General features: G+C 41.1%; 1 protein-coding gene across 1 annotated transcript; it reads right to left on the bottom strand.

Annotated features, from left to right (window-relative positions):
* Positions 1 to 4,516: 4,516 nt before the first annotated feature.
* SLC4A1AP (solute carrier family 4 member 1 adaptor protein) lies at positions 4,517 to 20,541 on the bottom strand. The gene is made up of 14 exons (XM_030946366.1): positions 20,005 to 20,541; positions 19,167 to 19,350; positions 18,374 to 18,496; positions 17,484 to 17,544; positions 16,486 to 16,625; positions 16,200 to 16,360; positions 15,582 to 15,651; positions 11,703 to 11,892; positions 10,774 to 10,885; positions 9,930 to 10,179; positions 9,085 to 9,159; positions 7,997 to 8,067; positions 6,166 to 6,238; positions 4,517 to 4,969 (listed from the first exon to the last, which is right to left on the bottom strand). The coding sequence occupies exons 1-14, from the start codon at positions 20,533 to 20,535 to the stop codon at positions 4,920 to 4,922; spliced, it is 2,091 nt and encodes a 696-aa protein (XP_030802226.1). The 5' UTR covers positions 20,536 to 20,541; the 3' UTR covers positions 4,517 to 4,919.
* Between the last annotated feature and the right edge of the window lie 30 nt (positions 20,542 to 20,571).

Genomic DNA, 20,571 nt, shown 5'->3' on the forward strand with positions numbered 1-20,571 from the left:
TACATCCAGCTGCACAACAATCAACAAACCACTTCCACAATTTAAAAGCAGAATTAAGCAAATTAGGCTGATATAGATCTTTTTTTGACTTAAAGAACATCTTTAACATTTTTAAACATCTTTACATTTTTAACATACCTCACATTCACTTCACTGAAAAAGAAACTGAGAGCTCTTAAGACAGCATTTCATTTTCAGAATGTAAAAAAATAAACCTAAAAATGTCCCCCCTCATCAAGTCTACAGCTATGCTGAGTGTACTTTGTACCTCAGAACAGCAGACTGTGATGCTACACAGGTATCAAAAATATACATTCTATATGCATGGAACTGCAGCCAGCTGCCCAAACATTAGGTGCTCAAGGGCCTTAGGGCATTGATGGCTCATAAATTTGAGAGTATATATTAGGTGAGTACAGAACTGGAAGTTTTGTAGCAGTGGAAAGTAAGTATGATAATGAGGTAAACACATGTTCCAAAGAAAATACAAGCTAATCATGCCCTCTGTGCAGGAGACAGCAGCTTTAAACAATCACCTGGGAAATGCTGCAGCGAGGCCTGCGAGCTGCTACAGGATGGACTCCTTGTTAATGACATCTCCCTGTGTCCTGTAGCTTTTTAATGCTGTAAACACAGTTCAACAAGTAGGTAACCAAATAGGTGTTCTGCTCCTTTGAGCGCTTTGAAGGATCTTTTGAATGCTCCTTTCTATTCCAAAAAGTGGAGTGTTACATGCAGCCTCAGTTTTCCTTAGATAAGTAAGAGGAAGCATCCTTCAGGGACCATAACCAAGGCACAGCTGGGATTCCTCCTTGGCTCACAGGACACCTCAGGTGTGGTGAGGTCTGTGCATCGTGGGCTCCATCTGGAGGTTGTTTGCTCTAATCTGTGCTTTTGGAGGAAAATGAGAGAAAACACAGCAGTGCTGGGCCAAAGTCACCAAATCATCTGGAAAAGATGACCTTGCAAGCTGATGTGGAGGTGTCACACAGAGATTGGTGGGTGGTGGGATGAGCTCTACTTGCCCTTGGTAAGGGGAACCTTACAGCCCTGACTGAGATGGAGCCTTTGCTGGAAGTTTCCTTATCCATTGGTTAATGCAGCAAGCACAGCCAGGACTGTCCTGTCAGACTGCTGATGGTGGAAGCAGCTGCCCTCACAAGTCCCCAGGGTGAGTATTTGAAAGTCTGTCTCTACCCCCACCTTCAAATGTAAAGAGGATGGTAAAGGAGAGATTGGCCTGATTTGTGGTGTCCACAGAGCAAACAAGCAGTGGGAATGGTTGCTCCAGAGGTTCAGGGTGAGGTAGCATGTGGAAAAGGAGAGGTTTGGTGATTTGAATGAGGTATTGATGCATGAAGCTCACAAAGCACTGGGTTGAGACAGTAAGTTCCTGATGACTTACTTCAAATGTCTGGTCCTGGTGGTGCTGCTCCTGTCTTTCCCACAGCTTCCACTGCAGTCTTCCACTGTTATCTTAAGCAATAGGAATTCTGAAAAAAGTTTCAGACTGAGTCATTATGCTTGTGCAAGGTCACAGATAACTGAGATGTGACCAGGCTTTCCACCCACTATTCTGAGAGTAAGAGCTGTTGGGAGCAGGGTACATAGGACCCCACAGCCTATCTCTGTCCTAATGTTAGACAAACATCAGTGCTGCCTGGTTAAAACCCACCAGTGATGGTTCTTTCTGTTTTGCTGGAGGTCTCAGAGTCCTTGGAGCAGTGAGGGGTTGGAGTGGTGCAGAATTGTTGAGCAGAGCAAGAGAGCTCCATGAAAAACCAGAGTGTTCTCTGCATAGGAAGGTCATGCTCAGTGGGATCTCTTTGTTCTCTTAGCTGCATGTTAATGTACTCATCTTCCTCTTACCTGAGTGGAAAAAATGCTGGGGGGTTCTTAAGCCAAGGAATAGTTCTAGATATCCCAGGAGCCCTTTCCTCTTCTGATGCAGTGAACATCATTGCAGGGTTAGGGAGGTCAGGAAAAGTATTTGGGGTGAGAAATGTCTGTGAGATTTGCCACACACCCTATAATCACAGCCACAGCTGTAAATATTACTGCCAGCTCTGCTTGCTGTGTGACCATGCACTCAACACCGCCTTGAGAAGGAGATGCCCCAGGTGAAGACTGCTGCATGGGCCTGGGGAACCCAAACTGTTTGGCTCTGATTTTATGTGGAAAAGCAGCTCAAAGGTAGAGGCTGGAAGTGCAGTCTGTGCCACAAACAGCCCTGTGACACAATCCAGCAGCAGTGCTCCATGTCTGGGATGCAGGGCAGGGCTCTCCTCTCGAGATGGAACGTGCAGGAAACTGTGCATGGCCCAAATTGTACTTTTGCCATGGAGACAGTGCCAGATGCCCCATGGGATGAAGGAGTGCCATGGAAAAATGAAGGAGAATGGGAGCTTCAGGGGACACGTGGACTTGAGTCAGCTGCCTAATGACACAAGTTTCAGGGCTATGCTTCTCTAATGCCAGAGGCTATGATGGCTGCTCCATTGCCAGGCAGCTTCTGAAAGAAAAACCATGTCTGCAATTAATTACTCAGGGTGTTAAACTGATGTGCAAGCAGAGTTCTCATTTTCATAGACTCTTTTACATTTTTTAGTCATGAAACTAAGCAGTCTTCCTTAAGTTGTGGGTATCAAGGGCTCCAAAAGTTATTTCCTCCATTTTTTCAACAAAAAAATCAGAGTTACATAGACCCACTTCCTCAAGAGGATTATTATAGACTGCACAGTGTGGTTCTTAAGGAAAAAAACCCAGTTCTTGACATGTACACATGTCCATCAGGAGATTTTTGACTTGCAGGAAGGGCTGAGTTACTATTGCCAGCAAGATGTAAAAATTTGGAGGGAGGCCTGCAGATCATACAGAGATAAGATTACGGTGATGGCCTGTCACACAGTGGATGAGAAAGAATTTGATGAAAAGATTAAGCTTTATTGCTGTGTAGATGCCTTTCTGTGTAATATGGTGACCTCTACTCCCACGTCCATGTACTGGTTTATAGCTCTTATTGGAGGGAAAAGCTATTTGATTAATGACACACATACCTGGCCCAAAAGGAGAACATTTAAACCTGTCATGCATTACACAGCTGTTGAGTGTCAAGTGAGAAACTGCTTCTGGGGTGGCAAAGTGATCACTGATGGGAGGATAACTACTTTCAAATATTATGGGTGCTTTTTCCATGGTTTTGTCAAATGCCACCATGAGAATGGCTGGAACCATCCAGTGGGGGTGACCTTTGGGTGTTCATATTACACAATGAAGCAAAAGATGGATGGCCTAAGGAAAGCAGGGCTTACCATCAGATTTAGATGGGAGCACAATCGAGCTGGTAAGAAAAGAAACAGATGGGGAGCTCATGGTCTTAGCCAGGACCAAACTGTCCAGGCCCTTATCCCCAGAGATGTTTTCTGGCAGCAGGTCAATGCCCTTTGTCTGTACTACAAAGCAGCCCCTGATGAAAAGATACACTGATCACCTACTTCAGGATGGTAACAATAAAGGTGTACTTACATGGGCTCTGTGCCCTAGTGCTTTTCATGAGCATAAATGGCAAAACATTATTTTCCCTGTCTGAAACCTGCCAGGCCTGCTGCTGATGAATGGAACTCCCTTGCAGTTGCCTGGTACACCCTGGAACTGGAAAACACTCTGGGGAAGTGCTACAGCTGTGAAACCTTTGAGGTCTGGCATTTTGAAAAGAGAGGCAACAGCCTTTCCTTGGATTCCATAAAGATATGGCTCTGCCAGAAGCAGGAAGCTTTAGGTTGCCCAGCCTGGTGTGCAGATGCAGACAAAACCCTGCTGCATATGCTGAAGATTACAGGCAGAAAGATGCTGTTGTGTAGCTTGAGCCTGCTAAGTAAGGAGTTGTATGGTTATCCCTTCACCCCAGCTTCTGAGGTGCCCTCCTGTGATTTGTCCATGAGGATGCAGCCACTGGCTGGTGGAATCACCCCAAAGGATGTGTGTCCCTGATTCGCAAGACTGTCATTTCTAGAGTTTTCTTTGCCCCTGTAGGGTTGTGCCCACAGTTATTTAAACCCTCACACTTCCTGCATGACCTTGCCTTTACCACAGCACAGGCTCTGTCCTGAATCACCCAGGGGATTTCTCCAGACAAAGACTATTTACCAGTCATGCCTTGAACTGCATTAGGATGGCACTTTGCTCATGTTGTGACAGAAAAAGAACAGGCTCCATTATAGGCTTTTCCAGGATATCCTTCCATTTGTTTTTTCTGTTACCCTCTGTGCCAAGCAGTGCCAGCCTCTTCAATTCTTTGGCATTTCCGGACCTTGACAACACTGTTCACTCACTATTTCCTGTCCACTCCATACCAGGTATTCCAACAACTGCACAAGGGAGACATGAAAACAATTTTCTTTTCAAAATGCAAAAGTTGGTTTTTTTCCATAAAAAAGGAAAAAAAAAGAACCCTTAAGTTTTAGGTTGTGTTTACGCTGACAGTATTTTCAAACAGCAGCCACAGAAAAAAAATCAGTAGCGTTTTTTATTTTAATTGCATAAACCCAATATGAATAAAATTTATCAAGCCTGTAAGTATACAGAGGTGTATTCCTTTAATATTTTTGTCTACTTCTATTTACAAAAAGAAACATGAGCTTACAGTTTCAAGCCAAATTAAAAAAAAAAACCAAAACAACAAACAAGGCTAAAAGTGAAAGAAGAGGCAGGAGAATGTGTGGGCTTTTACTTTAAAAAAGTATCTGGAAGACAAACAGAGGACACACAGGGGGAGATAAGAGCCAGAGCAGCTGCTAATGGCCTTGAATTTGAACAGCATCTGGAAATCCAAGTCTCTTATCTGTCACTTAATGTGGAGTGAAAGAGTCCAAAACAGAGCAGTCCTTCAAGCCTCAGATGAACTCTGGGGCACTGGAAGCTTAGTAGCCATATTTTTCATTGAGATGAGTCTTGCCATCACCACTTTGACCTAATGGACAAAGAGGAAGAGTTGCATTATTCCTTTTATCCCTCACCTAAGAGAAATGTGTATCCCTGTATGAAAGAGTCTCTAGGTAGCATCAGCCATACAAGCACAGAGGATAAAAAATCAGACTGCATATTGCAATGTCTTTTGATTTACACTTACAATTCATTTCAATTTTACTAACAGTGTTAAGATTACATCAGGTATTCCTGTTTGTGTGGCTGTTTTGTTTGGCTTTTTTTCTGGAGTCCTCATAATGCCAGCTTAGAAGGAAAGTTTGACTATTTATTGTCAGGCAGAGCCAAAAAACAGAGCTCCCTCTTATGGACACAGCTTGCTTAACTATCCCAGATCAGACTTTGGAGTTACTGCATCCAGGATTCGGCTCCTGTGGATTCATATGTCAGAGATGTGCAGTCATTTCACTGAAGGATGAATCACCAGATTACAGTTTTCTTCAGTGAAATTTATTCTTATTTCTATAACCTTGCAACAGCCTTACAAAAATTATAGCAATAAATCTATCAAGTGAAGGCCAAGCTTAGAACTTACTCTGAAAACCTCAATGCACGAAAATGAGTTTTCTATTTTAGAGGAACTGAACATTCATTACCCTGTTTAAAAATAACTTCACCTAGCTAAAAACACCCTGGAACTAAAGATAAAAAAATATTCAAGTTTAACATATGTTGGACGAGGGCATCAATTATTCAGTGCCTTCACCAAAGCATTATCAATACTTTTCTCCAAAACAGCTGACCCAGTGTTTGTATTCCAATGATTTTTGAAAAAAACTGAAAAGAAGCATTTTTGGATTTCACAGACTTCTGTGAAAACTGAGAATTCTGACATTGCTGGAGCATTTATCCCTAGGGGAGGTTTGAGCTAGTCTTTCAACTAGGTTACCATACCACCATGTGTGAATGCAGTTAGCTCTCTCGGGTGTTACAAAACTGAAAAACAAACTTCAGGTGTCTCTCTCCAATGCCATGAAGCTACTACAGATATGGTCTGTACTTCACTGCAAGACCTGCCTGGCCATACAACAAACATGGGGCACAGCATGCCACAAAACATCAGGTTCTGAGTAAAGTATTCCTGAACTAGCTTTTTTCCAAGGACTTAGAAGGACATCCTGATGACTTATTAAGAAGATTCTTCAGTTATGAGACTAAAACCAGTAAGGAAATGGTTGGTACCTGCAGGAGGAATCCATATGCAGTAGTCTGGGTCATCATCTGGGTACTGTGAGGAAAAAAAAGGTTGTTGGACCTGCAAAGAGAGGAAAGATTTTTTTAAGGTGCTGTACCCCTCCACCAATGTGTCACAACCACTAAATCCCTCACTAACTCAGAGACAAATAATCAGAGGTGAGGGTTATTTCCACAAGAGTCAGAGATGAAAGCTAATACAGAAGAAAAATCAAACCCTCAAATAGATTCAGCTCATTTCCTTTAGAGTCACAGACTAATAAAAATGCTGTTTAGAGGGGACCTCTGGAGGTCATCCAGTCCAATTTCCCCCTCAAAACAGAACCCGTCCACTTCTGGACAGTTTAATCCTAATGTTTGGTGATGTCATTTGACATAGGATGTCTTTATGCAGGGAAAAGCTTGAGAGTAGGATATTCAATAGGTGCTTTACTGATTTCAATGCACAACACCACTGAAAACTGGGTTTCAGGTGATTTTCAAACTGGAACTTATAGAAGCTCAAGTATTATATAAAGGTAACTTAGTTTTCAGAAAGATAAGAATGCTCATTGTTTTCAGGTCTCACTGGCATCTTGAAATGTTAAAGCAAACCACAAAAGGTCACTTGCAATGCAGTTGTTGACACAGCAATATCTTTTTGTCCTTAGATTTTTAGTTTTTGCCACATCAGCATAATTTTCTCAACAACTTCTGTTTTCAACAACTGCAGGTAAAAAAATCATACAACTGTAGAGTGCAAGACTTAAGAGCTCAAAATAATGCCAAGTTACTCAGCACTGATTTGCATTACTCTGTACCATCATTACAGTCTAAAGTTATGAGTTGAAACAAATTTTCATTCCCTCAATAATTTTCTTTCCCCAAAATAACATCTAAACCAGCTTTTTTAGAAGACGAATGTTTTCCAAAACATTAGACTGCAGAGCTGTACAGCTTTTAAATATGGCTTGTGAACAATGACTTGAAAATTGTTTTTCCAGTTTTACATGATTCAAAGTTATTGAAATATTACAAAAAAAAAACCCACGAAAAACCCAAACAAAAAAAAGAAAAACAAAAAAACCCAAAACCAACAAAACAGAAAAACCCAACTGACTTCTGGTTGATACTTTCCATGCAAGATCTGAGCCCAAAGGCAGAGACAGCATGTGGAAAAAGTGATTTGTGATGGGAGAAAGAATACACCTAAGCCATCTGGCATTTGTCGAATGCTCAGTGTTAGAGCAAACTCTCTGCTGATGAGAGGTGCTGACTTGACTGCCTCAGCATGAAAAACTGCCTTGTCCTCCCTTATTCATAACAGTGGTAAAACTTGGGCTTCACCAGTATAAATAAACTCTTGATTTCTTCAGCATCTTTAGCAAGGCCAGGAACAAAAGACAGTTCTGAGGACTGTGCCTACCCAGTCCTGGGTCCTTGGCCACGACTAACAGCAGTCAGCACACACAGGATGCAAGGATCTGAGGTTCAGTAAGTGCTGCAGGGCTAAAATTAGATGGTCCCCACAAAGAAACTGTTCCAGTGGTCAGAACTCAAGGTCCACCAAGTACAGTCACCAAGTCAGCAGAAGGGTGGGATGCCCTCTGAAGGGAAGAGCCTCGCAATAATCATTAGGCTGTCAGAGAAGATCCTTTCCAGCTTCAGGAAGGCAACAACTGACTGAGCCCCAAAATGTGCAAAACTTACATACTTTACATTTTAATACAAAGCACTGCTATCACCAAGTTAGACTCCATCAACTTGTTACTATTTCACTAAAAAAGAGCCTAGAAATGACTTCCTCTTAAGCTGCAGGAGTCATGGTGTTGTAACTGACCTTGCTTGAGCTATTGATTTTCTTAACTTTCTCAGATGTCTCTTCAGGTTCCTTATTTACTACCTTGGATGCTGGAAAGAAAGCAGAATTGTTTTATGACACAGCACAAATGACCAGTTCTACAGACATAAACTTATAGGAAGTTCACATAAAAATTAATACAACCGTAAGGAAATCCAAGATATCTCACTGCACCACAATAACTTGAGAATAATACTGCTGAACATCTTATTGTTTTTCCTAGATTTAATTTAGGTTAAATACACTGTCGGTCATGCAACTGAATGTAGTTTAGCAAGATCCTCTATTAGTGATTCTGTAATATTAACTTTAGTTAATGGCAGGTGTTTATTTTCTAAAAGATACTACGTGTAAACACTGCAGTGATTGATATAGAAAGAGAGGAGCAGGAAATGTGCAGGATCAATTTGCTTTTTAAAAAAACAAACAAACACCAAACTTTAGAATTGATTGGTGAAAAGAATTCCTTGGTTTTCTGCCACTTAGTATTTGAAATACTGATACTCTGATGGCTCTTTATGGGTAAGATGATGAGGACAGATTCTAAAGAGTCTGAGTTACAAAAAAATAGAAAGGTCATAAAAATCTCCTCCATGTACACCTAACATTCTTCACTCTTCATTTTCAAGATCTGACTTTTTGTGCATACATGCAGAGGCATCATCTAGGTCACCAGGAGATTATTACCTAATGTTATGTAGTATTTGTCACTTTATAAAAGAAAGTTTTGTCCTTCTGTAGTGCTAAGAGCTAATGCAAAAGAATAACAGAGGAAAAAGCATCATCATAGTCTCCTAAATGAATGATTCTTCTCACACTGATTTGTTGGAACAAAAAACCTCTAAACAATTAATGACTATGAAAAGCAAGGACAGCTGTAACATAGTGCCCAGTCTTTACCACATCCTTACCACTTCCCAAGCAAAACACAATGTTTCATTTCAATTCTAGATTCTTTAGGCTCTAGATTAGGCTCAGTTTCCTTTGACCCACATAAGATACTACATCCTTTAGTCTGTTTCTAAACCCACATGCTATTACAAAATAGTCTGTACTGTACTGTTCACCTTGGGATTTCTCTTGTGAGGGTCCCACCTGAGATTCATTTCTCAGTACCTTTGGCTCAGGCAGAGAATCAACCCCTGTAACACAAGAAAGAAAGAGCTTAGTGGCCCTACAGTAACTCTGATGAGCAGAGTGCATCCCTGAGACCAAGCACAAAAGAGAACTCTTTGCTACATTTGTCTCAGGAAGAACTCTTTCAGAAATCTTCCAAATTATTTCATCCACCGAGTTCATTGCAACGCAATAAAGAAAATTCTGTGATCTGTTAAAACACTCTTCTGCAGCAACATTTCCAGCATTAAGCCAAAAAGCTAGAACTAGCTGTTATCAAACATATTGTTCACTGAGAAACATCATTACTGAGTTTTCAAATGCATCAGGCTGATACAGGAAGGGAGGGATTGGAGATACCTCAAAGGTACCAGTATACCATTTTTTCCACTACCTTTCCATTACCACTTTTGAAATTGTTTTTCCTCCCTACAAATGGATCTGAAGTTTTGCACAGATATTTGTTTTCTTATTATGCCACTTTTACTGCCAACAAAACATCGCAGTTGTTTTCATTTGGACAATCAATTTAATGGAAACAGGGCTTATCAAAATAGGACTTCCTTACATCCAGGAGATTTGTTCTATTTCACCAAAAAGCATGAAAAACTGACTGCAAAGCAGAGTTTCACCTAGAACCATATGAACCTCAGCTGCTGCCACAAGGACTCTAGACTCATGGCAAATAAACCTATGGAAAATAAATAGGCTCAAACATTTGATTCACATAGCTCTTAAAAGTTCAGCAGTAACAGACTCATCTTCATTACTAGAAAAATCAGAAACAATGATTTACCATCCTGAAGGGATTCTAGATTTTTGTTGTTGCAAGGGGAGTCATCAGGAGCATGAGTTTCATTCCCTGTTTCTTTCTCTAGTGTCATCTTCATTTCCAGGTTTGACATTCTGCTGTTTACTGCATCTGCTTCTTGCTGCTCCTCCATTTCTTCTTCCTCCTCCTCCTCCTCCTCCTCCTCCTCCTCTGGTCCATCATCTTTTGTTTTTAACAAGCTTTCAGGGATGTCTGGACGCTTAACAGGCAATTTCTGCAAGACAAAGACTTGGGCATCAGTGCCAAGACAGAGGCTGATGTCACAGATACTCGTTACAGGAGAAAGCACACACAGCACTGTCAGAGACAGCTGGTAAGGAAACACTCTCAGGATGACAAATAGTTGGGGTTTAAGGAAAAGTTATTAGAAGAGATGGAAGATGAAAAAACATGTCCAGTCCATAAATAAAGAATGCAGTCTTTTCATAAGAGGGACACTGGAAACTGCATCAATCATGGATATGATCTTGGCTATGAAGAGGAAGAAAAACAAGAAAAGGACTGGCTGCTGAGGCAGAGCACTGGCTCAGCCTCATGTCCCCAGACTGCCTCTCTTGATCCACTGCCTTTTGACCACAGCTGTGCCCCAGGAAACTGCTGTGCAAAGACATGGAATGGCAACTGCTGGCAGCAAACAACATCCAACAGTCCCTGCTTGTTGCCCATGCACCTTCCACTGCCACAGGCTGCACCTCCATGCTGTTTCCATGCATGTTAGGAGACACAGTTGCCACCTATAGCCCCCACAGCCTGAGAAGGTGGTCCCACAAACAGCCACTGACCTGCAACACCTACAAGTCCAACTTACCCCTAGGCTTCCAGTTTTCAGTTTGAATTTGCTCCCCCCTTTCATTGCACCAAAGAGAGGCAGGTTCATCTTTTTAGGCTTGTTCTCTGCATTCAGACTGTAACTCCCACTCCTAATAAAAATCAGACACAAAGGGAAACAGTATACAAAGTATCAAACAAATCTTATCTATACAAATGCAAAAAAACGCACAAAGGTCTGCCTATGAGAAGTGAATATATAAAAATCCTTTAATTTCTCTCCTACTTGCAGTATCCAAGGAGGATGCTGCAGGAGATGACTCCTCCATCCTACATATATGTTGTAGGATTCAGACACATGCCATAGTAGGAAGCAAAAAATGAATGAACAAGGGAAAAAACCCTCTGTATCACAGACTCCCTTAAATTGAACTGCATACATACACACATATTTATATATAAAAATACACTTGGAGGCCAAACCTTAATTTAAATGAATTAGGTAATTAACCTCTAATCAAGCTGCCACTAGTAAATGAACCCAGCACACACCCTCTCAAACTGCAATGGTGCTGCTAGGCAGTAGCTGAACAGCCACTACATTTGACTTCCAAATACATTTCACAGAGTGAAAGTGGGTTTCATGCTGTACATAGTATCTGTAAAATTCTGCAGTTCCTTTTGGATGCACATGGAAAAAATAAAGAAGCTAACAGTCTGCTCCCAATCCCTTACCTGTGTCACCCTGCCAGCTTGGGCTGGTCTCACTCCAGTGCTGTGCATTTCCCTCAGCCATAGATGCTGCAGTAGCCCAGAGGCACAGCAGCTCCTTAAAGAGCTGAGCCAGGTAGTTTGGAAGGCTGCCCTGCTTTTGTGATTGGAAAGCTGCCTATTTACTGGGCTTGCACAACTGGCCATGGATAAGAATAAAGGGAAAAGTAATTGTTTCATGTTTTCACCAAGACTTACTGGGGCTTCAGCTCAGGCAGCTCTGTAGGCTTGACAAGCTTTATCAACCCTTTCAGTCTCTGCTGCTCTTTCTTCAGTTCAAACGATCGCAGGTGAAGCTTCTTGCGTGCCACGCTGTCCAACGTGCATCCTGACTTCATTTCAGTCATGAACTCATCCAAAGAATCCTGAGCTGCTGGGTGGGACTGGACTAGGCAAGATAAAGGGAAGATATATAATGTTATGGTGGGAATATAACTGTAATCATCAGGTCCTGCCTTTAGAGAATAAGGTACATAGGAACAACTATCCTCTCTGTGAGATTCTGTTGAATAATGGAGGTTGTTAGGCCTGGAGAGATGAAAGCATTTCTCCTAACAAAAGCCTGGAAGTAAACTTTAATTCACTTACCTAAAAAAGCCTCTCTCAAAATGGAACGTTTCTTTGTGAGTGCTATTCCTGGTTGTTCATCTCACTTCTATATCTGCTCTCCCTAAAAAAGTGGCTTAGGAATTTTTTGTAGTCACAAACTAAATTAATCCCAGCCACATGAAAACCTACACCACTGCATAGGGAATCAGATTTTGATGTTCCTGGGATGTTTATGTCATAACATTTGTAAAGTTCAAAATCAATCAGTGCTGCCTTGTACTCCTGAAAGAGTGCATACAAACCAAATTTCTTGCATTAGGCCAATCACACAGAATGTACCTTTATTTTGACTAGATTTTCTGCAAGAAAACTGCTTTGAACTTGAAAAAGAGTAATGACAGTCTTTTTACTCCACCTAATTTCAAAATATTAACAATATTATGCATACTTGACTAATTAAAATAAAACTCAGGAGGTAAAACTAAATCTCTAATGAGTAAGAAAAAGAAATACTCTTCTAATACCTGGATTTAAAATAACAACAAAAAAAATCCAGAAAAATGCCGTTCTGTGGCTTGAACAGTATTTCAGAAGTTGTTATATGGTATTCAAAAATAACCTGGAGGCAAACAGAGAAAAATGTTCTTGCCAGAATTTTAACAAGTCTTTGACAGATAGTTTTCTGCCTTTTAATATTCAATGAAAAGTGGCAAATTCAATATGTATTTTCTGCCTTATAAGTGTTTTTGTATATATGCACAAGCATAATTATTTGATCAATGAGCTATTTTCAGTTCAGCTTGAGCTAATTAAGTAGCACTTGAAATTTTAAATGCATAAAAATAAAACAGACCAAGTTATTCTAAAGAGTACATATTTGAGCAGTTTTACAAGACTTAAATAACTAGAGGAAAGTCTAATAAGACTCATGCTTACAAATTGATTCAATTGAAAAGGATATTTCTGATGTAAAACAAAACAGTTTACCATTTGAAAATACACGAATGCCTTAACAGTAACTGTTCAAAGAAATACAGAATTAATAGGCTTCAAAAGATAAGAAACAGTTGTAGCATCCACCTCCATGCAAGCATAAATGATGACAAAACATGTCATAGAGTATTTCTATAAGAATTTCTTTTTTCTTTTCATCACAACTATTTATATAAACCAAGATAAAAACCAACAATGGTAGTGTTAACAATGTTTAAACCTCCTTGCAGGCAGGAGCTGAGCAAAATGATAATTTGATTTAAACATCAAATTACAATGATGTGGTTTAGTGAGTAGTCATATTCTTCAGAACAATTAAAGCTCCACAATTAAATCCAGAGCTCACTGCTGCACTGCAGAGTGGTGTAAGTGCTTCAGTCAGTAGTGATGCTCAGGGAGTTGGGTCACCCCTTCTTGCAAATTGGATTCTCTGCTCAATTCCACCAACAGTGCCTAATAACAGCCAGTTCAGCTTGCAGAGTTACAGTTAGCATTCCTTATCTGTTGCAGCAGTTTTCTACACTATTGAATTAAAATCTGACATTACTAGGAGGTGAATCAATCATGTCTATTATACTTTATATCCCAGCGACAAAAAGCTACAGGGCTATTTACTGCACCATCAACTTATTGATATTTTTCCTGAACAGGCAACCAAAGATGAGACTGAAGAGCTCCACATATTTGATCTGCATCCAGCAGCATCAGTGAGTGAGTGATACGAAGTCAGTCCACCAGTAATTAGTTCTGAAGAACCCCAGGGAACAATTTGTGAACTTCTACTGAGACTTTTTTAGACAACTACTTAATTTCTCCAAGTGCTTGGTAAGAGGTGCAGCAATTTAGCCTGTCATTCACTCACTGGTGTCTCTACACTCTTGTCTTTAGGCTCCAAATAATCATTTAGAGCAAACAAAAGTGCATTGAGGTTTCAGAAGTGGATGTAATGCAGGAGGTTTGCTGGACAGGTCATGACATTGGTACAAATGTTCCATGGTCAATAACCCTGCTCCTGGCTTTCTCAGCATCTGTGATTAACCTAAAACATTCAAATAAGAGAAAACCAAAGCATCTGGAAAACACCCAAACAAACCAGCTGACTGATGCAATATTTGCTATGTTTGTTTTACCCTGGTCTAGTTCTGGGAATTCCCATCCAATACTGAATGATCCTGTGCTTCAGCAAGTGCCAAGACTGCACTTTTTTTCCACGGCTCTAAACTAGCCGTGTAACCACCTGCAACTTACAAAAACATGTATTGGGATTGCATGACCAGGTTTTGGTAGGGAAGGGGCCTACAGCATTATATGGTCTTAGCAGAATTATAAAAATGAACTGACTCTGCCTTCACCCAGTCTCTACTACAATGCAATTCAGCAGTCTTGTTGAGAAACAGTATCAGTAGAAACAAAGGTATCTGAAGATAAGAAAGCTCAGAATTACATCCCTCAGACAATCTAAGCATTAGCTTATTTTGCTGGTCAATTGCTAATTATTTATCAAAAGTATAAGGCTGAAAACAATTCCTTCAGACACACAGAACATCAGTTTGTATGCTTGGTGGAATGGTACTACTTTTTGAACAGGGAGCTGGTACAATCAATCACCAACAAAGATGTTGATATAAATGACTTTTGGTGCAGAGCTGAATAACTAGAAAGAAACACAGCCATGTAACACACAGAAGATAGCCCAGCTGTCACACTGCTGCTAGGCTTCTTGGAGAGAAACTTCTGACAAACTCATGGTGCAGCCTTCATTAATGCCAACTCTGTTAGTAAGGTTTTTGTGTGAACAACCAGCCTAAACACATTTCCTTCCTGCCTTCCTTTTACTCCGTGAGACATCATCAGTAACAGAAAGCAAAATGCAGCCATTGGTACAGTTTGCTTTTGAACATAACTCACTAACAGATACCATCACTGGTCTGGAAAGGCTCTGCCTTCAGAAACAAAGGCATAATCCTAGAGCCTGAATGGCACTCTCCAGTGCTGGCATGTTCACTGAATATATGGGTTAAGTGTCAACTGCTTTGTCTCCACATTTCTCCTTCCCACCTTTCCATAATACAGTGTGTTTATAACAAGAGAAGTGAAATAAAAAATATATTACCTTTTCTGTAAACTCTTTCCTCCTCCCTTATAAATGTTTTTTAAGAGAGTAGAAAAACCAGCGTTCCTCAAACTGGGTTAGTTTCAGCAATATGGGCAGATAAACAATAATAATATTCACCCTTTCAGAACTCCAGGAGCTTGTACACTTGCCACTTTACTTAGATGCTGCTTGCTTTGGAAAAAGCTGCATTCATTAGCAAGTGACTATAAATAGAGTACATAAACTATTGGATGAAGACCGTAAGAATTCTCTCAAGCTAACTCAGTGACCTGCAAACCTTCCTATCCCTTTGTGAAAAGTGGACACTGACAAAAAAAAAAAAAATCCAAACCTTTGAAAAGAGAAATCTCTAAGATAATTTTCGGTTCTGTATTATTCTTTATGGAAAGCACTGTGATCAAATAAACTTCATGCCTTACCTTTCCCTGAAACCTTCAGCTTCTCTGTTATCTCAGAAAGCTCATTTTCTGCTTCTTTTAGCTTTGTGACCTATGAGAGAACAACATGCTTAGAAGACTTCACCTTGTTAAAATCTCATTTTAACAGTTACTCAAGTATCCTATCACATTACTTCCACTTTTCTACTTCTGAGCTTTGACCAGGACTTCCTGGGCTGAAAAAAATTAGAAGTCTATATTCTTCCTAAACAACTTACTCATTTTTTGACATGGAAAATTATTTAAATCATTTCTGAAACATAACAGTATGCATAATTCTTCTGCAGTACTGTTATACCACCACTGAGCCCTCCAACCCTTCCTATCCCTCACAACCTACTGTCTTTGTAGGATGTATTGTCTGTCATATGCCTGTCAGTACAGGATTCTTATTCTTTGAAAGAGAATGAGATATTTCTTTGGGATGTGTCCTGTGAACTTAAAAGCTTGGAATTTTTTTCCAGTTATTTAGAACTAATTTAAAAGTATCCTGTTGTGGCATTTCCTTCATCCACTGCCATGATCCACTAAGATTTCTTAGTCATAATCAAATACAGGCATGAGAGAGTAACCCTGACATGTCATAACAATTGTTCTTACCAGGGAGTCATAAGTCTCTGGTTTTTCTTCTATTTTACCAGCTTTCTTCATTCTGTTCAGTCGTTTCTTTTCCACAGCACCAGTTCGATCAAGGAAGGTGTCGTCATCACTGTCATAGAAATCCTCATCTTCCCAGTTCTTTGATTTCCTTTTTCGGGATACTGAGAAAGGCACAGGAGAAGGCAAGAAACAAAATGATTTGCATATCACTCAGCAATAAAGCAAATTCAAGACAGCACTCTCAAACCCCTGATTTAGGGCATTTAGAATGATCACAGTTATTCACCTGCTTCCTGCCTCAGAACTCCTCGAGCATCCAGCAGCCTGCAAGCTTCCAGTGCACACTGTATCATTGCTTCCTTCTTTTTTCCTGAATGGAGAACCTCTGCCACCAGCTGCTTCCCTGATGCATCATCCACAGGCAACCTGTTCAGTTTGAAGGATCAGAGAACAGCTCAGATACAAACAGCTTTTCAGGGATGCTACTCAGATATTTTACAATGGCATTGCCATTTCATTTTAATATTTTCTGTATTAAATTTTTCCAATTTTCATTTCATACAGCACCAATCAAAACACAAGCATGACTTCCTAATCATGCAAGTCAATTTGTATTTCACTGGTCCAAACAATAATCTTTCCTCTATTTATTCCATTAGAAATACAGGAAGTTAAAGGGTTAAATGTCAATCCCTGAATCATTTTAAGTACAGGTATCTTGTATCCATACAATATGAATAAAAAATAGTTTCCATGATGAAGCAAAGGATTTTTAAGCAGTACAATCATTACTCTGTTGAGACTTGTTGACCTAATTTCCACCCCACCTTCTCCTGTCTTATAAAATAATTACATTAGTGGCCTCTAGCAGGAAGCCCTCAAAAACTGTCTTATACCATACAGGAACTGAAATCAGGCATACAGTAGAATTAAGTTTGGGGTTTTGTTGATCTTTCTCATTAGGAATTGAAAGAGATTGTTTCCTAGTTTCTTCTCTTGTATTTCTATTTCATACACTGCTCAAAACAAGGGGAGCTGAAAGAACCTAGGCTCTTGCTCTCTCAAATTTCATCCCCTAGGAAAACCAAATCCTGTCAGAAGACAAAGGAGCACAGACACTGAACTAGGCACTGATCCTTGAACTTCTGTCTCACTATCAGGGCTTAAGTCTAAATTCAGCTGGCTTCCTTGCAAGTGTGACACAACAAGTAATTCCTTCAGCTTCTGTTTGCAAATTCAAAAATAGTCAACTTCCATGTACCAAAGGAATGGAGATGTACTTACTTGATCCTGCATAGCCAGCTGTTGTGCCCACGATCATCATACTCATATTCTAACTCTTCTCCTAGACAAGAAAAGAAAATTGATGTAGTAACCAAAATTGAAATAAACAGGAATAATCTTTACAGAGAGAAGAATGTCATGGGACATTCTTCTAAACAAAAGGGATAACAAGCTCTTGTTACATACCATGATTTTGATTTACTTATGCTGATTTGTTTTTTTTTTTCAAAATCAAGGCTTTTTCAGACAAAAAAAATCTCTAAGTGGCCTGTTTAGGAACATGCAATTCAAAGAAAAAAAACCAATCTTGTCTCTGCATGTATGAAAGTGGCTGAAGCAACAACGGTTTGTAATCTGAATTCACAGATACTGTTTGTCTTGAAGGTTTGCTTTTTCACTTCACGTGAGTGAATATTCTTCAAGTTTTCACTAGCAACCACTGAAACTTTAGAGCACTTAATTATTGCCTTTTGTCTTCTTTAAATTTTCCTATTTTACAGTTATACACAATTACAGCCATCTCCAAAGCAAACAGTCTGGAAATTGAGGGGTTTTGATTTTTCTGCATAGCTTCAAAGCATGGGTGAAGTTTGAGTGTCACTCCGGAGGATACAAGCTGAAGGATATTCCAGAATACAAGCTGCTCACTGCTGTTTAGGAATTAGTAACTAAGACTCAGATATACAATGGCGGGCCAAGTTTTAATGAAAAAAACCCAAAACAAACCACCACAAATCCCTACCAAAACCTGATGAAACAAAAAATGTTATCCACAGTGTAACAGAAAAGTTTTGCTCCCACATGACACCTTAAATCCCCCTGAAACATAAACAACAAAGTAACACTTCGCTAAGTAAAAAATCACATTTAATAAAAAAAGAAATAATTACCTTCTCTATCAAAAAAGCCCTGCAAGGCCTTTCTAGGGTCTTTCATATAAAAGGCATCTTGAACATCCTGAAAATCAACAGCAATAGGGTTTTCTTCAACCTCATCCTCCTCAGCATCCTCACCTGGAAGACATCCAAAGTCCAAAAAAACCCCACGAAACATGAGAAAGAGAACACCAGCATATTTCAACTTTCATTAGTTTGAAAGAAGTAGCAGCTATGCCATAAAATTACTTCCCTTAACTTCATTATTGCTGTACTCAATCAAAAAAATTAGTTGTTTCGCTATTAGTTATTCCAACACATGATTCAGTTTTGCAGATCAATGTCAGTTTCAGTACTTTCAAAGGTTTATGAGCTTATACACTCAAAAAGACCCAACTGACTTTGCTGCAAAAAGTTCATTAATTATAATTTACCTAGCCCTAAGATGTGGGCTTCCTGTTTAAATGTAAAGACAGCTATACTGCATAGAAGTCTCAACCAGTTAAATTTCACCTCTTGGGCTAAAGTGTGGACATCATCACAGGAGCAAACCAAAGAGCATTAATTAAACTCTAAGTTTCATGGGCTTTTATAGGTATAGGTAAATTACCTTCTCATGTAAGGCCGCAAACAAGCTCACTGAATGTTAGTTTGTCACTTACCCTTCTTTTTAACAGCAAAAGGATTAATTTGTACTCAAAAACCTTGACTGGATTGTGACTCTTGGCAGCCAGTTGGAATACTAACCCTAATATTCAAAAGCAGGCTTACAGACTGCATATTAGCCAATCAACATATCATCACTGACCCATGCCCCACGAGCAGCTCAGATCACTATTCTGAATCCTTTCATTTCTCTCCTCTTTCTCATCTTCCTCATCAGAGTCCTCTCCCAACATTGTCTTTTCTAATTTTGCTTGCTGCTGCTTGCGTAGTGCCTTCAGTTCCGTCACAGTTAGTTCTGACTCAGACTCCTGGTCCTCTTTGGGTCCCTAAGTCAAAACAGAAAATCAGCAGAAGTGTTTTTTAAAAACCCCAAACACGTATTTCCAGCACACATGCAGATTACATGTAATAACATAAGCACATCATTACACTGCTCTTCAAAAAATGAAATCATTTAGCCATTAGTTCTGGTTTGCATTCCAAAATATATTAGTTTTAATGGCATTTTCAAAGGAAGGACAGGGAGAAATAAGCATTATTGTGTACGTGCAGTCAGATCCATCTCACATATAACTGTAATTAAAAGGCTGAAGGCAAAAATTCACGTCAGAACTAGATGCATGAACCTGAGGAATGAGCAGCTTCTGAAGTGCGTGTACAACATGTGATGTGCTGTCCAAGTTCCTGTTAATAAACACTCTCCCCTTTCCCCAAAGAAATATTAGTTCTTTATTCACTGGGGCATCATACTGTCAGAAAGACATTCCTAATACATCACACTGTTGGAGAGAAATGCCTTTTGCAGTCAGCACTACTTTTCTCCCAGTCAAACAACCACGACGGCGCTGGGCTGCTTCCATTCCGCGCCACACCTCAGGCGGTCACCCGACGGAGCTGGGAAAACTCCTGAGCCTGACCCGGGCCAGCCTTTAGCACCCCGCACACGCTCCGGAGCCGCCCGAGCCCGAACCCCGACCCACCTGCAGGAGGAAGAGGCGGGAGCTGCCCCCGAAGCGCAGCCCGTGGCCCACCCGCACCCGGCAGTAGGTGCGGGGCGGCAGCCGCGCCTTGTTGAGGAAGGTGCCGTGGGTGCTGCCCAGGTCGTACACGTAGAACCCGGCGGCATCGGCGCCGCTGGGCTCCTCGGGGGAGCAGCCGCGGTACTGCAGCACGGCGTGGTGCCGCGACACCGACGGGTGCTCCAGGGACACGGCGCAGCCGGGCAGCCGCCCCACCAAGAACCAGCTGCCGTCCTCCAGCCGCACCGAGCCCAGCACCACGCCGCCCTTCAGCACCTCCAGCCCGTACCCGGAGCCGGCGGGCGGGCGGCTGCCCCACGGCGGTTCCTCGTAGCGCGGCGCGGGCGGCGCGGCGGCGGCCGTGCGGGGGGCTCCCGGCGGGCTGGGCCCCGGCTCGCCGGGCCCGGGGGCGGCGGGCAGCGGCCGGCTCGGGCGCTTGAAGGCGGCGGGCTCGGTGGGCTCGGCCTCCATTGCCTCTGCCGCCTCCGCCATCTTCCCGGGTCCGTCCCCAAACGGAGTCCTCCGGGG

This window comes from Camarhynchus parvulus, chromosome 3, assembly GCF_901933205.1.
Source record: "Camarhynchus parvulus chromosome 3, STF_HiC, whole genome shotgun sequence".
NCBI classification, from domain to species: Eukaryota; Metazoa; Chordata; class Aves; order Passeriformes; family Thraupidae; genus Camarhynchus; species Camarhynchus parvulus.

What these genes read in the sequence shown, in the direction of transcription:
- SLC4A1AP (XM_030946366.1), bottom strand. Translation starts at nt 20,535, where the DNA reads ATGGCGGAGGCGGCAGAGGCAATGGAGGCCGAGCCCACCGAGCCCGCC. An exon ending in AGCTGGCTATGCAGGATCAA is followed by an intron (nt 16,626 to 17,483) that starts GTAAGTACATCT and finishes CAAACTGAACAG; the next exon opens with GTTGCCTGTGGATGATGCAT. An exon ending in CTGCCTGAGCTGAAGCCCCA is followed by an intron (nt 10,886 to 11,702) that starts GTAAGTCTTGGT and finishes GATTTTTATTAG; the next exon opens with GAGTGGGAGTTACAGTCTGA.